General features: G+C 44.1%; 1 protein-coding gene across 1 annotated transcript; it reads right to left on the reverse strand.

The window, feature by feature from the left end:
• Window positions 1-342: 342 nt before the first annotated feature.
• LOC138789877 (gastrotropin-like) lies at window positions 343-3,449 on the reverse strand. Its single transcript, XM_069968737.1, has 4 exons — window positions 3,319-3,449; window positions 1,601-1,773; window positions 800-889; window positions 343-470 (listed from the first exon to the last, which is right to left on the reverse strand). The coding sequence occupies exons 1-4, from the start codon at window positions 3,383-3,385 to the stop codon at window positions 417-419; spliced, it is 384 nt and encodes a 127-aa protein (XP_069824838.1). The 5' UTR covers window positions 3,386-3,449; the 3' UTR covers window positions 343-416.
• Between the last annotated feature and the right edge of the window lie 13,258 nt (window positions 3,450-16,707).

Consider the following 16,707-nt stretch of genomic DNA (forward strand, 5'->3'; position numbering starts at 1 on the left):
CCATCCTCCTGCCCTTCCATCATCATAGTACTACCCCTCTCATGTGTGAGCTTTCCGGGACAAACCCGGGACATGGTTTTGCCGGGGCTGTCTCCTCAGAATCGGGACAGTCCCGGCAAAAATGGGACTGTTGACAGCTGTGGAATACTGAGCTGGATGTGGAAGGTAGGATGTCTCAGTAAAGTAGTACCTAGCTTGAGGTGGAAGGGAGGTCCTGGAAGGGTAATACTTTTCGGTCTTCTAATACATTGTCTACAGAACACAGCTCGTTGCCTACTACAATAGTACTTACGGTAATGGCTGTAAATCTGTAAATCACATAAAGAAAGTACAAGACACAAGTTACTGCTTATAAAGCTTTATTATATATTTATTTTTCTTGAATGTGTTATAATGAGATAGGCCATTGTTTTTCTTTAGGCGATTCTTTTACTGATCCTCTTGAAAGTAACACCGCCGGCTTCTGAGACCTGAAACAGTGCAAGAGATGAACATTAATGATGTGTTAATATTACTGGATATCCTCCCATATTATATGTCTCCGTGTATTAGGGCACATCTATGATCATTGACACCAGCTACAATGTCATGTGGAGTATGAGGTATTCTTAAAGGGGTTCTCCGGCAATAGAAAAGCTTAGGTACTTTCTTCCAGAAACAGCGCCACTCTTGACTTCCGTTTGTGTTTAGTATTCCAGTTTAATGCCATTAAAGTGAATGGAGCTGGATTATAATACCACACACAGGACAGGGGTGGCTCCTGTATCTCCATGTCCCTACACACACTGGACGCACTCACCTCCACTAGCTTTCCACCAACAATCTCGGATGAATGCTTGTATTTGCCAAAGTCAACAACGATCTTCCCTCCTTCAAGCTGGACGGTCGCCTGTAATAAAAAAACGTCAGTCTAGGATTAGTCACTGCTGTTTATAAATATGTAACTGGTTGTGATGTTATGCAATGAGCAATAAAATATGATACCACCTCTAGGGTATAGAAGGAAATGCAGGCAATTTGGGCCATAACCAGTCCTTTTGGGGGGGGGGGGGGGGGGGGCGGGGGGCATTTTTAGGCGCATAATAACGCTCGACAACCCCCCCCAGCTGGAACATGGAGGAAACAGACAGGCATCTTGTTAACAGGCTGATCAGGCATGATTGGAGTTGTAGTTTTGCAACAGCTGGAGTGCCAAACTTCCCTACCCCTGGGATACAGCATTTGCTTCATAGGATTTCTATGTAGTAAGGAGGTAAAATATTGTATAAAGAGCAGCATAGTGTGACATCTACAGGTGATGAGTGGTATTACACCCATAGTGTTTTACCAAGATTGATAATCTACATATCCAGCTAGTCTATTATAATATTGTTATATGGCTACTATAAAGAGGTTTGTGCAGTAACTATTATAGTATATTAGATATATTGTATAGCATAGATTATATTCTACACATCTTTCATGTGATTCAGGAATCCTATAGCAGTATAGCCCAATCCGTGGCTTACCAGCTATGGCAAAACTACATTTCCCATCATGCTCTGGTCACTGGGGAGCCATGTGTTGGGGAGCACAGGCCTGCAGGGTGCTCTCTGCTTACCTTGAATTTCTTTCCGCTCATGGTTTCCATGTCAGACTCCTTTCCTATTGTGAATGTATTGGTCATGGTGTGGCCGGGGTAGATTTGGGACCATGTGAAGTCGTTTCCATTTTGGATTACTTCAGTGGTGAATTTGAAGTCTTTTCCTTTTTGGATGGTTTCAGCTGGGATGCCTGTGATAGAAAGAATGCATGAAGGACACCTCAGCTGCTGCAGAACCTCATAATACACCTCAGCTGCTGCAGAACCTCATAATACACCTCAGCTGCTGCAGAACCTCACAATACACCTCAGCTGCTGCAGAACCTCATAATTTACACCTTAGCTACTGCAGAACATCATATTACCCCTCAGCTGCTGCAGAACCTCATAATACACTTCAGCTGTTGCAGAACCTCATAATACACCTCAGCTGCTGCAGAACCTCATAATAAACCTCAGCTGCTGCAGAACATCATTATACACCTCAGCTGCTGCAGAACCTCATAATACACCTCAGCTGCTGCAGAACCTCATCATACACCTCAGCTTCTGCAGAACCTCATAATACACCTCAGCTGCTGCAGAACCTCATAATACACCTCAGCTGCTGCAGAACCTCATACTACACTTCAGCTGCTGCAGAACCTCATAATACACCTCAGCTGCTGCAGAACCTCATAATAAACCTCAGCTGCTGCAGAACATCATTATACACCTCAGCTGCTGAAGAACCTCATAATACACCTCAGCTGCTGCAGAACATATAATACACCTCAGCTGCTGCAGAACCTCATAATACCCCTCAGCTGCTGCAGAATCTCATAATACCCCTCAGCTGCTGCAGAACATCATCATACACCTCAGCTTCTGCAGAACCTCATAATACACCTCAGCTGCTGCAGAACCTCATAATACACCTCAGCTGCTGCAGAACCTCATAATACCCCTCAGCTGCTGCAGAACCTCATAATACACCTCAGCTGCTGCAGAACATATAATACACCTCAGCTGCTGCAGAACCTCATAATACCCCTCAGCTGCTGCAGAATCTCATAATACACCTCAGCTGCTGCAGAACATCATAATACACCTCAGCTGCTGCAGAACCTCATAATACACCTTAGCTGCTGCAGAACCTCATAATACACATCAGCTGCTGCAGAACATCATAATACACCACAGCTGCTGCAGAACCTCATAATACACCTCAGCTGCTGCAGAACATTATAATACACCTCAGCTGCTGCAGAACCTCATAATAATACACCTCAGCCGCTGCAGAACCTCATAATAATACACCTCAGCTGCTGCAGAACCTCATTATACACCTCAGCTGCTGCAGAACATCATAATAATACACCTCAGCTGCTGCAGAACATCATAACAATACACATCTCTCTATCTCCTATCTATCTATCTATCTATCTATCTATCTCCTATCTATCATCTATCTATCTATCTATCTATCTATCTATCTCCTATCTATCTATCTATTATCTATCATCTATCTCTCTATCTCTCTATCTATCATCTATCTATCTATCTATCTATCTATCTATCTATCTATCTATCTCCTATCTATCTCCTATCTATCTATCTATCTATCTATCTATCTATCTATCTATCTATCTATTATCTATCATCTATCTATCTATCTATCTATCTATCTATCTATCTATCTATCTATCTATCTATCTCTCTATCATCTATCTATCTATCTATCTATTTGGTCTTACCAATGGTCTGCATGAAGGCTTCATAGTTCTCCTGGCTTTCCACCTCGTACTTTCCAGTGAAGCTCATGTTTGCTCAGGTTAATGAGAAGTAATAGGAGAGAAGGTGAGTGAAGAGAAGAAGAGGATACGGACAGGAGACAATTGGGGCTATTTAAACCATTTTGCCCCTGACCCCTCCCCGGAATAAGGTTACTCTGCCCGGTGTGATTGACCAATCCCCTCAGTGCTATGTGGTGATTCACGGCCCTGGTGTTATTGAACTATAGATAAACTTGGAGTTTATTGCCCTGAACTTCTCCAGGTCTTCTGAGATGGAGAAACTTACTTCTTATTGTAATAATTCTTGTTCTTGGAATAGGAATAAAGAATAATGTATCAGATTGACAGCAATATATATGGCGCCAATCCATCATAATATACAGGGAGTCAGAACGCGCCAAATATAATGGGGGAGATTTATCAAAGTGGTCTAAAGTAGATTCCGCTCAGTTGCCCAGATTCCACCTTCCATTTTCCAAAGAGTCTGTGAGGAACGAAAAGTGGAATCTGATTGGTTGCTAGGGGCAACTGGGCCAGGCCTACTTTACACCATGTTTGATAAATCTCCCTCATAGTTTTTATTTTGCTACTTTTTTGCTATTTTTATTTATAGGACAACACTATTGATACCATAGCGCAATAGTCAGAAAGTGCCACATCAGCTAAAAGTCATATTTATCGTACCCACCGGCCCTCATGGGACGGTATAGACCTGCCCCATTCTGCCCTGGATCGCCCCCCAGAACTGCCTGTGAATGCTCCCTTAAAGGTATATTTGCCTATAAACACAATGGTATAAATTACAGTATTAATAAAGGTTCATTCATGGGGCGGACAGCGGAATATGCCTGACCATAGAATGGAGTCATGGGATAGGCGGTAAGTGAAGCAGAAGCGCGCAGGGACGAGCGGCGGAATCCACCCGGAGTTTTCCTCCTGATTTCCTTAGTGTCAACACACCCTTGGTATCCCTTACCCATAGGATAAGGGATAACAAGCTGGTCGCTGGGAGTCTAGCCACCCAGAGCCCCACCAATGAATTGGACAAGTTGGAAAAGTTCAACGGCCCCATGGAGAATAAATGGATTGGTGTCCGTGAAGGTGCACTGAGCGCTCCATTTATTGCTGGGCGATTGTGTTCCCATTCTTGGGACTGGTCCGGATTGTGTTATGAATAAATTTTATTAATAAAAGATGACACTCCTTTAATGGGAACCAACTCGTAAATTAAAGTATCAAAGTACGCTCTTCAAGAAAAAACATCTAAACTTCTAATATGCCCCTATAGGGTACAGGGCACTGGGGTTGAAGGTAAGTTTCTTATATAATCCTCTTTTTTTTATATTACCAGTTTAATTCCTATGCTAATGAGGTGTTTTGGTGCACAGGGGGCGGGACTACCATCCGCAGCCCCCTGTGCCCTATAAGAACATGATACTTTTAGTTGCTTTTTAGGTCTCTAAACCGTACTTTATCCTGACAAGGACTGAATATCCTGAACCGATGTAGGCCAAAATGACCCCCCCCAAAAAATAAATAAATAAATAAATGAATAAATTGAAATACTAATTTGCATAGCCCTGCCCCTTTTCTGGGTGCTTCATGAGACTATCCTACAAAGATTCACTCTGCAATGTTTTCTGAACCCTGGCTGCTGAAGTTAGATGCCGTCCTAGAGCTGCCAGGAAAACAATGATACAATCTTAGGCTATAGCCTGTATCCATGTTTTCCAGGACTCCCTAGGGCGGCATCCAACTTCTTCAGCCACCGGGAGTCAAATGCCGAAAAATCGGACTTGAGCATGAGAGTTGTGCTCATCTTCACTGCTGACTATGGAGAGGCAACGGCCACAGGTTCAAATCTCCTAGATGGCTATAAGTTATATTTAGGGAAGCACAGCGCCCCAGTGGTTACCACCAGTCCAGGTTGGTCCTATCAAATGTGCTCTTGTACTTTTTCTACAGAGAAACTTTACAGTTCGTTAAAAAAGGGGATCCCCTAGGAAACAGGGAGTAGGCCCAAGCGTCTATGGAACGGTATGGAATTGGAAGCACAAAAGAGGCCTTCTGTCTGTGGAGGCAAATCCCAGCAGCATAAAGAAGGGCCAAATGTAATTTTTTGCCATGGGAGCTGTCAGTTCATCAGAACCATGGTCCGGCCAGGACTTGCAGATATAATAAAACTCTAGTGTGAATCTGGCCTTAGGTCTAAGTGGGACAAGGAAATAATTGACTTTACGGCATTCGTGGCCAGATCACTTGATAATATTTTCCGCCATAGAAACTCAAGTAAAGTTCATTCACTCTGACTCAATCGCTCCTAGGTGTTGATTACCTTACTATGAAATCTTGCCAGAATCCAGCTGATAATAGACGTCTATTAAACCGGGTGTCTGAGAAGTGGGTGTGATAGTCATAAAAGCTCTGAAAAGAATGGAGATTTATACTACGAGTATGGATAAAAGAGTCAATAAATCTATTACCAGATACAAGTATCTTTACTCCGTGTGAATCTCTATAGGGGGGGGGGGGGTGTCTAATTAAATGGCAGAAGGAATCAATAGAGAATATCCTTTTGCTTATATTGAGTAGGATGGGAAATACAGACAGCGAATTGTATTCATTACTGCATCCGTCAATAAAGTTATCAGTCATTTGTAAGTTATCAATAGTAAGAAATAGCGAGTGTTTACCACAAAGGTGCTGACCGGCAATTCTACCTGATCTGGTGATTGGGGCGATTATTGGGGAGTATAGGGGGCCCTTATACTTGCGATTTTTTTTTTGCTAAATATGTACAGTGGTACCTTGGACTATAGAAGACCCCATGTCAGTACAATACTGTATAGTACAGTGGTACCTTGGTTTAAGAGTAACTTGGATTGAGAGCGTTTTGAAAGAAGAGCTCACAGTTTTTCAAAATTGTGACTTGGTTTAAGAGCATTGCTTTGGTGTAAGAGCTCCCTGTACTGGGTGGGAGGGCGAGTGGAGGAGGGGCATGGCCTGCATAGCGGGGTCTACAGCCCTGTACTCTGACCCAGGAAGTCTCCCTCAACTTCAAAATCATAGCAGATCCACTTCAGGCTGGGGCTTGCATCAGGGGACAGGACTGTGGAGGTAATCTCTTCATAGCTGTAACCCCTCTCTCCCCAGACAGAGTGTGCTGCATGTATGTGCCTACATATGCCCTGCTTATTCCTTCATGCTCCCTGCAGTCTGTGTCAGTCCTTGTGTTTCCCATTCTCTCCATTCCTGCTATAATGTGCCTGCACTTACACTCAGCCAATAACACTGCTGTATAGAAAACTTTCTGTCACTGTCCTCCTGCACAGCTCTGAGATTCTCACTTCCTGATTGGTCCATGCTGAACACCCCCCTCCCCCACTGCTGTCATGTGACCACACAGACCTCTGACAGCAGCCCTGCTTCTCTATTCTAGCCTGTTGTACTACGCTACTGCATTATGGGGATCTGCATCTATCTAGGTATCTACAAACTGCTGCTGTTTTTTCAGGGTTATGCAGTTACTATACATTATACACCACATGCTGACTGCTATACTGTACAGTAACTTATAGTATCACATATTCTGCTGTTTCTGAATGTTGGTTTTATCTGTTCTACATGTTATTCAGAATAAAAAATCTTTTTTTTTTTAGATGTGGAACCAATTGTCTGCATTTCAGTGATTTCACATGGGAAAACTTGCTTTGGTTTAAGAGTGATTTGGATTACAAGCACGGTCCCGGAACAGATTATTCTCGTAATCCAAGGCATCACTGTACTTGTTATATAGAGAGGTATGACATGTCAACTTTTTCACAGGGAACATGTAATGTCAATAGTTTCGTACTTGCAATCAGAGTGTTCCTATGTGAGCCAACCCATCTTAGCATGAAAGTATTGAGCTAAGGTGCTATATCATGTATCCTGACTCCTTCTGCACTGTTTGTCTCTCTTGTGGCCGACTCAGACTGCCTGACCCTTCACCTGTTTTGACTATGCAGCTGCCTCATCCCTGGTACCAGATTCTGATTCTCCTGTTGACCCAACTTTCTGACCAGCCTATGCCCCCGAATCAGCTTCTACCCACAACTAGACCATGCTTGTGCAGTGTTCTGCAGATCTGGTGTCCATATTCCACATCCTGGAGTGTGATAGAGGCTATGCTCACACAACAATTTTCAACGACCGTTATTTAATACTCAAAATAATGGCCGTTGTTTTGAGTGTACCAAACAACAGCCATGGTTTAGCATGTTCCAACGTCCGTCTTTACAATACCGGCCATTGGAACATTATTCGAGTTCAAAGGCTCTTTTGGGTGTGTTTTTAATTAAAAAGTTAATTGAGTTTAACACAATGGATGGTATGTGTGAACAACTTAAAATAACGGCCGCAAATTAGACACGGACACAAATTTTAATTTGCTGGTCGCGGCGAACAGTGGCCGTTATTTTAAACAATGGCTATTGTTATGTGGTGTCCCAATGTGGGTGTTGCTATTTCTTAGTGCCCCGCATGGGTAGAACGCAGAACACCCAGCTCTCACAACCCTTTCTCTTGAAGCACCAAACAAGCTGTGTGATGCACTGCTAAGCCCTTCAGGAGAGGACTAGCCTACAGATAACGTCAACCCACGCCGAGGACTAGGAGTCAGTACAATGCAGGACAGTCTCCGTAGAAAAGCCAAAGAGCTAGGAACTGATCCAGGTGGAGCAAAGTTACTAGAAAGTGGCAACGCGAGTGTAACCATTCCACTCAACCCAGGTAACAGGGTCTGGGGCCTGTGTCACCTATCAGTACAGTTCAACCAAAGCTAGTGGGCAGAAGGTGGTGTGAAGACTATAGGAAAGGTCAGGCCGCAGGCACAGGTTGTTTCTTCTTCTTCTTCTACAAGTATTCTTCTGAACACTCCAACCTCCCAGCAGAGCACATTACTATTTGGGTTGAGACTCATACGGCACTCTCCTCTCTACTACCTCAGTACAACCTTATCAACTCTACTACATCCTACTTGGAACTTATTCTGCAGATCTGGTGGTTCTATGTTCACTTATTTATTGGAACTGTGTTATTTTAAATTCAAATGTCAGCCGATATTTTACAGCATGTGAACATAGCCAAAGGGTGAACACTTAGAGGACACTCGTGCAGAAAATCGTTATATAGTTCGAATTTAACTGATAATCTTCATTCTTTTGCTTGGATCAGATGGAGTAAACAATGGTAATAACGATCGTTGTAATGATCATAGTAATGACCGTAACTAACAACTATCGCTCTTTGTAATATGGTGAACGATTTCAGGTTAACGATAAACAATCTCGTTTGCGATCGTTTATTGTTAGTCGTTAATCGTTAAAAGTCTCCCTGGTGGTGTCCAAAACCAAACTGGTTTGGTAGCACAGCGGGTCCATACTCACTGCCCGTTACAATTTATATCTATCATTTCTTGCCATTTCCAACATAGTCAACAGGGTTTAGGGGGTAGTTACTTTTTTGCTGTGATAGATCTGGCCCAACCATGTTCGCACAATAACGGAGATTTATCAAACATGGTGTAAAGTGAAACAGGCCCAGTTGCCCCTAGCAACCAATCAGATTCCACCTTTCATTCCTCACAGACTCTTTGGAAAATGAAAGGTGGGATCTGATTGGTTGCTAGGGGAAACTGGGCCTGTTTCACTTTACACCATGTTTGATAAATTTCCCCCACTGTTTACAGCCATAAAAAACGAACTGGAAAAAACTATTCTGACAATTTTAAACTTTTATTGGCTGGAAATCCAGATTAAAAATGTCTGTTTTTTTTTATAATGCAATGTGTGAACGTGGCCTTAGACTATGTGAGTTATCAATAAAAATTAAATTTCCTCTGCAAAACTATAATTCTCTACTATCAATTGCAGCATGAGGACGGTATAGCTGCGTTACCATTCAGCTGCACTGGGCTGGTGAGAAAAGGGTCATTCACTCAGTTTTATGAGTTCATGAACTAGTGGTAGATGATAGGAAGCAACCATTAACTTCATTCTGGCAACTTAAACCGCTGTGTAAGGAGAATGACACTTCCCTAGTAGACAATATAAGACTTTAAGGGGTTGTCCATCGGAAATCTTTTTGTCTCAAATCAACTGGTTTCAGAACGTTATATAGATTTGTAATTTACTTCTATTTAAAAAGCTCAAGTCTTCCCATACTTATCAGCTGCTGTATGTCCTACAGGAAGTGGTGTATTCTTTCCAGTCTTACACAGTGCTCTCTGCTGCCACCTCTGTCCATGTCAGGAACTGTCCAGAGCAGAAGAGGTTTTCTATGGGAATTTGACAGTTCCTGACATGGACAGAGGTTGCAGCAGAGAGCACTGTGTCAGACTGGAAAGATTACACCACTTCCTGCAGGACATACAGCAGCTGATAAGTATAGGAAGACAAGATTTTTTTAATGGAAGTTAGTTACAAATTTTTTAAAGGTAGTAAAACAGTACTCCCCAACTTGTGGGTCTCCAATTGTTGTATCACCCTATGAGGATATTGTCCTGATTCCAGGCCAGGATGCTAAGCACTAAGCCGCCATGCTGACCCCCCTTCTCCCCAGTTATTCCCCTGCTAGATATAATTGAATCAGCCTCAGGAATAGCTGACAAATAAATGATGTTGCAATTAACAAATTGAATAAGTAATTTAATTAATAAGGAGCAATGACAAATTACACACAGTCACATGTTCCACACGTTCCCAACAAGAGGCAGTGACAGGGTGACAAGCGGCGGATCATAGTAACGCGGAGAGTCATGCCATGGAGGTGTCGGCACACAGTGTGGAAATTTGTCATCGTTCACATATCAAAGTGACATCCATGAGAGATGACTGGGGAGCGAGACATGTAGACAAGTGGATGTGTTATATCGATACTGAAATTAAGTCAAGGCTTCACAATTACCCTTGAAGGGGTGTTGCAGTCTCAGCAAATAAACTTAATTTTTTAAGATTTTCCCTTTCTGCATCGGTTCCTTATGTTATTGTTTCCTTACTATACTTTGCTTTTTGTAGATACAAGTTTGTCCTGGTCACGTGATAAGAGTATGTTCACACAGGACATTGTGGACCTGCATGAAGAAAATCCATAGGCGAACCTATCCGTCAGTGGGGTGCCAAGCAGTGACTGATGAGTTATCCATTAAAGGGGTACTCCAGACAGGGGCCTTTTTAAATATATGCCCAAGGATAGGTCGTTGAATCGTTGGTATCTTCCCAATCTAATTTTCCGCTTCCAGGACCTGAGGCCGTGACATTGTGGGCAAGCCCAGCCAATCACTGACATCTTCAGGAGGCCGGCTGACTGCTCCAGCCCTCCCTCATGTCGGCCCCCCTCCAGCGCATCATAAGCTGCTCAGCCGCGATTGGCTGAGCATAACAGAGCTCAGCCAATCGCAGCTGATGAAGCGCTGGAGGGGGGCGGCATGAGGGAGGGCTGGAGCAGTCAGCCGGCCTCCTGAAGATGACGCAATCGTCCCAAGATGGTGGCCGGGGTCGACAGTGATTACGTTAGTATACTGTATTACACTTTTGGGGGCCATTCACAAATAACACACATTACAATGTTGTATAACTTTGTAATGTGTGTTATTTAGTGAAAACATTTTTTACACCGCACTACCCCTTTAATTAGGAAACTGCTGGAGAGTGATCTGTACATCATCACAGTAAAAGGTGACACCAGTCAAGACAAAGGCAATAGATAATATTTACAGCTCAGCCTTCCCCTCCCTTTGAACAGGTCACAGAGGTCACAGAGCATGCTTACAAGTGTGTCCCATACAAAGAATAGGATGGAGAGATGTGTATTGGGTCTGTGTTCATGAGCCTTAGGCTAGGTTCACACTGCGTTTTCAGCATCCGTTTAACGCATCCTTTTTTTTGCAAGAAACGCATGAAAAACGGATTACAAAAAACGGATTCATTTGTGTGCATCCGTTTTTTCCATTGACTTCCATTATAAAAAAAAACGGATCCGTTTTTTTTGGCGGACCAAAACGGACCAAAAAACGTTGCTGACCCTATTTTTCTGGACGTTAAAAAAAACTGATCCGTTAAACGGATGCTGAAAACGCAGTGTGAACCTAGCCTTACCATGAAGCATACCACTAAATGCTGTTAAAAACAACTTAGGCATGATGGCTGCCCACATAATATATAAAAACAAAAAAATACAATCAGAAAATAGAAACAGATTAGAAACATATTCCAGTATTTGCTTAGATTTTATGGTGACGGGTTCTTTTTAAAAAATGTAGTTCTATTTAGAGTAAAAGAACTAAGGTGTTTATGGTGAACGTAGATGCTCTGGTGGCCCCCGGGTCACATAGGTGAGTATAGGCATCTGTTATCTGTAATGGATTCAGGAATGGAAGGTCGGAATTTGTTTTCATCCTGATGGAAATGTTATTGTCATCCTTGTGAAACACGTCGGCTTGTGTTTACGGTAATGTTTCATAACTCCCAATTTCAGGCCGACGTTGATCAGCGACGACTAGAACCATTGTGAATGCGCTTTAATCTGTAGCTCGGCAATCAATCAATCAAAACAGTGGAGAATGAGATGCAATTTCTATGAAAACAGATGGCGAGATGACATCTTCCTATGATGGCTCCGCTCGGAAGACTAAATGCGGCAATCAACCTTCCCGCTCGGTTTCTTGCAGGTGGCCTTGTCTTGATTGCAATGCGTTGCGCTGTTTACTAAGTATAGACGGCGACTATGAAGCTGAGCGCCTTCAAAGACTGTGATGGAAGTCAAAGGATCCTTGAAAAATCTGTATCTTGTATATTTATATACACAGGATCAGATTGGGCCTTCTGGAGATCTCTAATACCTTCGGGTTCCATCTAGTATGACCCCAATGAAGCGGAGATATTTTCATCATGTCACGATACTATAGGGCATCCTATACATATTAGGTAAGAGATGGCCAAACATTTAGGCCTCCTACACATGCCTGAGAACGGTTTTATGGTCAGGAAACACTGATCAGGAAGCCTTTCAGAAAGCTTCAGGAAACCATCAGTGTTTCCTGGCTGTAAAAATGGAGATGAAGAAACAAAAAACAAAACATACTCACCTGCTCCCCTCCGACTTCTCCCTCTATTGAGAGCGCACGAGTCACGTCACACACACACTGCAAAGATGGGAAGGAAAGACTGGCCTCTTGAGGCATAATGCTGCCCCTGGCCAGAAGAGTGGTCAACAGGGCCAAAAGTCCTTGCCCTGTCATTTAAAGGGGTACTCCACCGGGGGGGGGCACTTTTTTTGCTGGGACTGGGGAGGAGGTGGCTGAGGGAAAAGACGTCCACTCACCTCCCCGGTTCCCGGACGATTCCGGGTGTCTGACGCGGGCCCGAGACGTGACATCTCAGGTCCGCTTAGCCACTCAGTGAAGGAGGCGGGATCCGTTTCAAGTCCGCTCAGATGTCACGTCTCGGGCCCGCGTCAGACACCCGTAAGCGGCCGGAAACCGGGCACCGGAGCGCCGCGATGCGAGACACGCTGCTGGAACCGGGGAGGTGAGTGGACGTCTTTTCCCTCAGCCACCTCCTCCCCAGTCCCAGCAAAAAAGTGCCCCCCCCCGCTGTACCCCTTTAACTGTATGTGCTCCTTATTAGGAGTGCATACAGTTAAAGGGCTGGTGGCAGCAGCCAGCGGTACTTGCCCGGGTGCTGATGCTGACCCATGCTGGTTGGCAGCATTTCCAGAATTCCGGACAGTTTTCGGGTGTGCATATGGAGCTGTCCGGAATTCTGAATGCCTGTGGGGCATCCGTACTGGACAATTATAGAAGATGTCCTATAACCTTTGGGCCTATTTTCCTAAAAATTGTCAATGCCCAATAGAACCCTGGCGGTCAGAAAATGTATCCGGCTTTTCTGATAAGACATCCGGATAGTTTTTTCCTGATGTGTTCAGGGGGCCTTAGCCGGGACTAGCCAACTATATAATGTGTATATCCCAGCACCAATGGCAGAAGTCAATGGAGGAAAGGATTGGTTATGTGGGATTTCGTTTGCCCGTTTCTTTGTTCTCAGGTAATATTTTTCCCTTCCTATTTAAAACACATGGGATCGAGAAAGATGGCCAAAAGGTTGGCCAACAGCCATCTTACATGTTTGATGTATGTGGCCAGGTACTAGGGAATGTGGCTGCATCATGTGCAGCTCCAAGTGTGCTAGGCCATGAAAGTGACAATCACTAATGACAAGTAACGTGTCCCTGATGACCGCACATACTGCACTCCTAAGTCTGATCTCGAAAATGCGTTTTAAGCATCTCACTGCTTGACATGTTAATATTTCTGTACTGTTGTACAAGGGTAAAATAAAGTCTGTAGGGTGCGTTCACAAGGGCAAAACAAGCATCTCACTGCCCAAAACCCTGCTCCCATAGACTTCAGCGGGAGCTCTGGAACACGCTAATAAGGAGTGACATGTCACTTATTTTCAACACGGGTCAGTGCAAATCTCCTATTGAAGTCGATAGGGGCTCCCCCTGGTGTGACCTCAGTTCTCCCTGAGTGAGAAGTGCTTCACATCTTTAGTCTGTGTGAACATAACCTTAGGCCGGTTTCACAGTGTTATGCCCTAGCATCCACATTACTGCCGTAAGCCTTGGTTTGACTGCGTTTCTGAAGACCAAAACTGACAGCTGTCAGTACAGGTCATCAGACCTCATTGGCTAGAAGAGCAATGCCTGCTAGCAGTGTTACTCCTACATGAGCGGACACCCATGATAAGACACAAAAATGACAAGAATTACAAATCTCTATAAAAAGTATGTACAGGAGCAGGGACGCCTGTCAAAGGTAGGTGTCCCTGCCCCTTTACAGTACACTGGGCAGCCGAGCTGGATGCAAGGCCAAAGAGCCACTCAGGGACAAAACATGTACAAAAGAAATCACCAAAAGTTTGAATTCAGAATTCTTGATGAAATTCACATTAAATTTAATCAATTTGATTTGCTCCTCTCCTTTTCAAAGATAATTTTGGTCACATATTGGGATTGTTCTTCCAAAAACAGCACATATGTGATGGATCCATTTTTCGTTGAATATAAGCAGAGCACATGATGTCCCTCAGCAATCACTTATAATGGGGGATCTGGATACGTTTCCCTACAGTGCCACCCCAGGCGAAAAGAGAAATTACGTCCATTTAATTGAAGTCAAGGGGCTGTTTTTCCAATGGAGGGTCCTCCAGACGTTGTCCACTCTGGCTATTAGATGGTCCAGAATGAGCACCCCAATTCTACTCTATGGGGGAGATTTATCAAACATGGTGTAAAGTGAAACTGGCTCAGTTGCCCCTAGCAACCAATCAGATTCCACTTTTCATTCCACACAGATTTTTTGGAAAATGAAAGGTGGAATCTGATTGGTTGCTAGGGGCAACTAAGCCAGTTTTACATTACACCATGTTTGATAAATCTCCACCTACATATTATATACCAGACAACCCATTACGAGTGGGCGGTGACCCTTTTAAAGTCCATCTTGGTTGTCACCCCTTATATCTACATTTTCTGGCGTCCTTGAAACTCATACTCCTTATTATCCTAATCTTTTCATAAAATCAGAGTATCTTATCAAGGAACTTACTAGGGAATCACAAGCAAAGGTTATCCTCCTGAGTGCCATGTAGAGATCCTGATAAGATGTCATTGCTCTGTATAGGAGCCTGAGATAAGATAACGGCCATCTCATCTGATAACACGGTTATCCGCCAGGGAGATCTTCATAATCTGCTGGGAAATCTTCTCACGTGATGTGGTCTGATGGGTTCAGCTTTATGGATCATCTTTCATTGATTGATAATGAGCAGGAAAGTTTTCTATTCACTTTGGTATTTAATCCACCCTATTAGTAAGAGGTATTATAAAAGGTGGCACTATAGGGAGGGCAGAGGTAGTGGCGGCACCAGTATTATAGAGGGCACATACTTGTCAACTTCCCCCAATCTCGGAAGTAGAGAGGGTTTCCTGGCAGAGCGAGTAGTATCCAACATAGGCTTCTGCTATCCACCACTAAGGGGGAACTCTGCTGGCAATAGTACTTATTGGGGTCACTCCGCTAGCACAGTTTGTCAGAAGGAAATCAACTGGATCTTGTTTAAGCAGGGTAGAATACTGGCACTGGTTATATGGGCACTCTGCAAGCACAGGTTATATGGGCACTCTGCAAGCACTGGGTATATGGGCACTCTGCGAGTACTGGTTAAATGGGCACTCTGCGAGTACTGGTTATATGGGCACTCTGCAAGCACAGGTAATATGGGCACTCTGCAAGCACTGGGTATATGGGCACTCTGCAAGCACAGGTTATATGGGCACTCTGCAAGCACTGGGTATATGGGCACTCTGCGAGTACTGGTTATATGGGCACTCTGCAAGCACTGGTTATATGGACACTCTGCAAGCACTGGTTATATGGGCACTCTGCAAGCACAGGTTATATGGGCACTCTGCAAGCACTGGGTATATGGGCACTCTGCAAGCACAGGTTATATGGGCACTCTGCAAGCACTGGGTATATGGGCACTCTGCGAGTACTGGTTATATGGGCACTCTGCAAGTACTGGTTATATGGGCACTCTGCAAGCACTGGTTATATGGGCACTCTGCAAGCACAGGTTATATGGGCACTCTGCAAGCACTGGGTATATGGGCACTCTGCGAGTACTGGTTATATGGGCACTCTGCAACCACTGGTTATATGGACACTCTTTAAGCACTGGTTATATGGACACTCTGCAAGCACTGGTTACATGGGCACTCTGCAAGCAAAGGTTATATGGACACTCTGCAAGCACAGGTTATATGGGCACTCTGCAAGCACTGGGTATATGGGCACTCTGCAAGCACTGGGTATATGGGCACTCTGCGAGTACTGGTTATATGGGCACTCTGCAAGCACAGGTTATATGGGCACTCTGCAAGCACTGGGTATATGGGCATTCTGCAAGCACTGGGTATATGGGCACTCTGCGAGTACTGGTTATATGGGCACTCTGCAGGCACTGGTTATATGGGCACTCTGCAAGCACTGGTTATATGGGCACTCTGCAAGCACAGGTTATATGGGCACTCTGCAAGCACTGGGTATATGGGCACTCTGCGAGTACTGGTTATATGGGCACTCTGCAAGCACTGGTTATATGGACACTCTGCAAGCACTGGTTATATGGACACTGCAAGCACTGGTTATATGGGCACTCTGCAAGCACTGGTTATATGGGCACTCTGCAAGCATTGGTTATATGGGCACTGTGCGAGTAATAGTTATATGGGCACTCTGCAAGC

This window comes from Dendropsophus ebraccatus, chromosome 1 (assembly GCF_027789765.1).
Source record: "Dendropsophus ebraccatus isolate aDenEbr1 chromosome 1, aDenEbr1.pat, whole genome shotgun sequence".
NCBI classification, from domain to species: domain Eukaryota; kingdom Metazoa; phylum Chordata; class Amphibia; order Anura; family Hylidae; genus Dendropsophus; species Dendropsophus ebraccatus.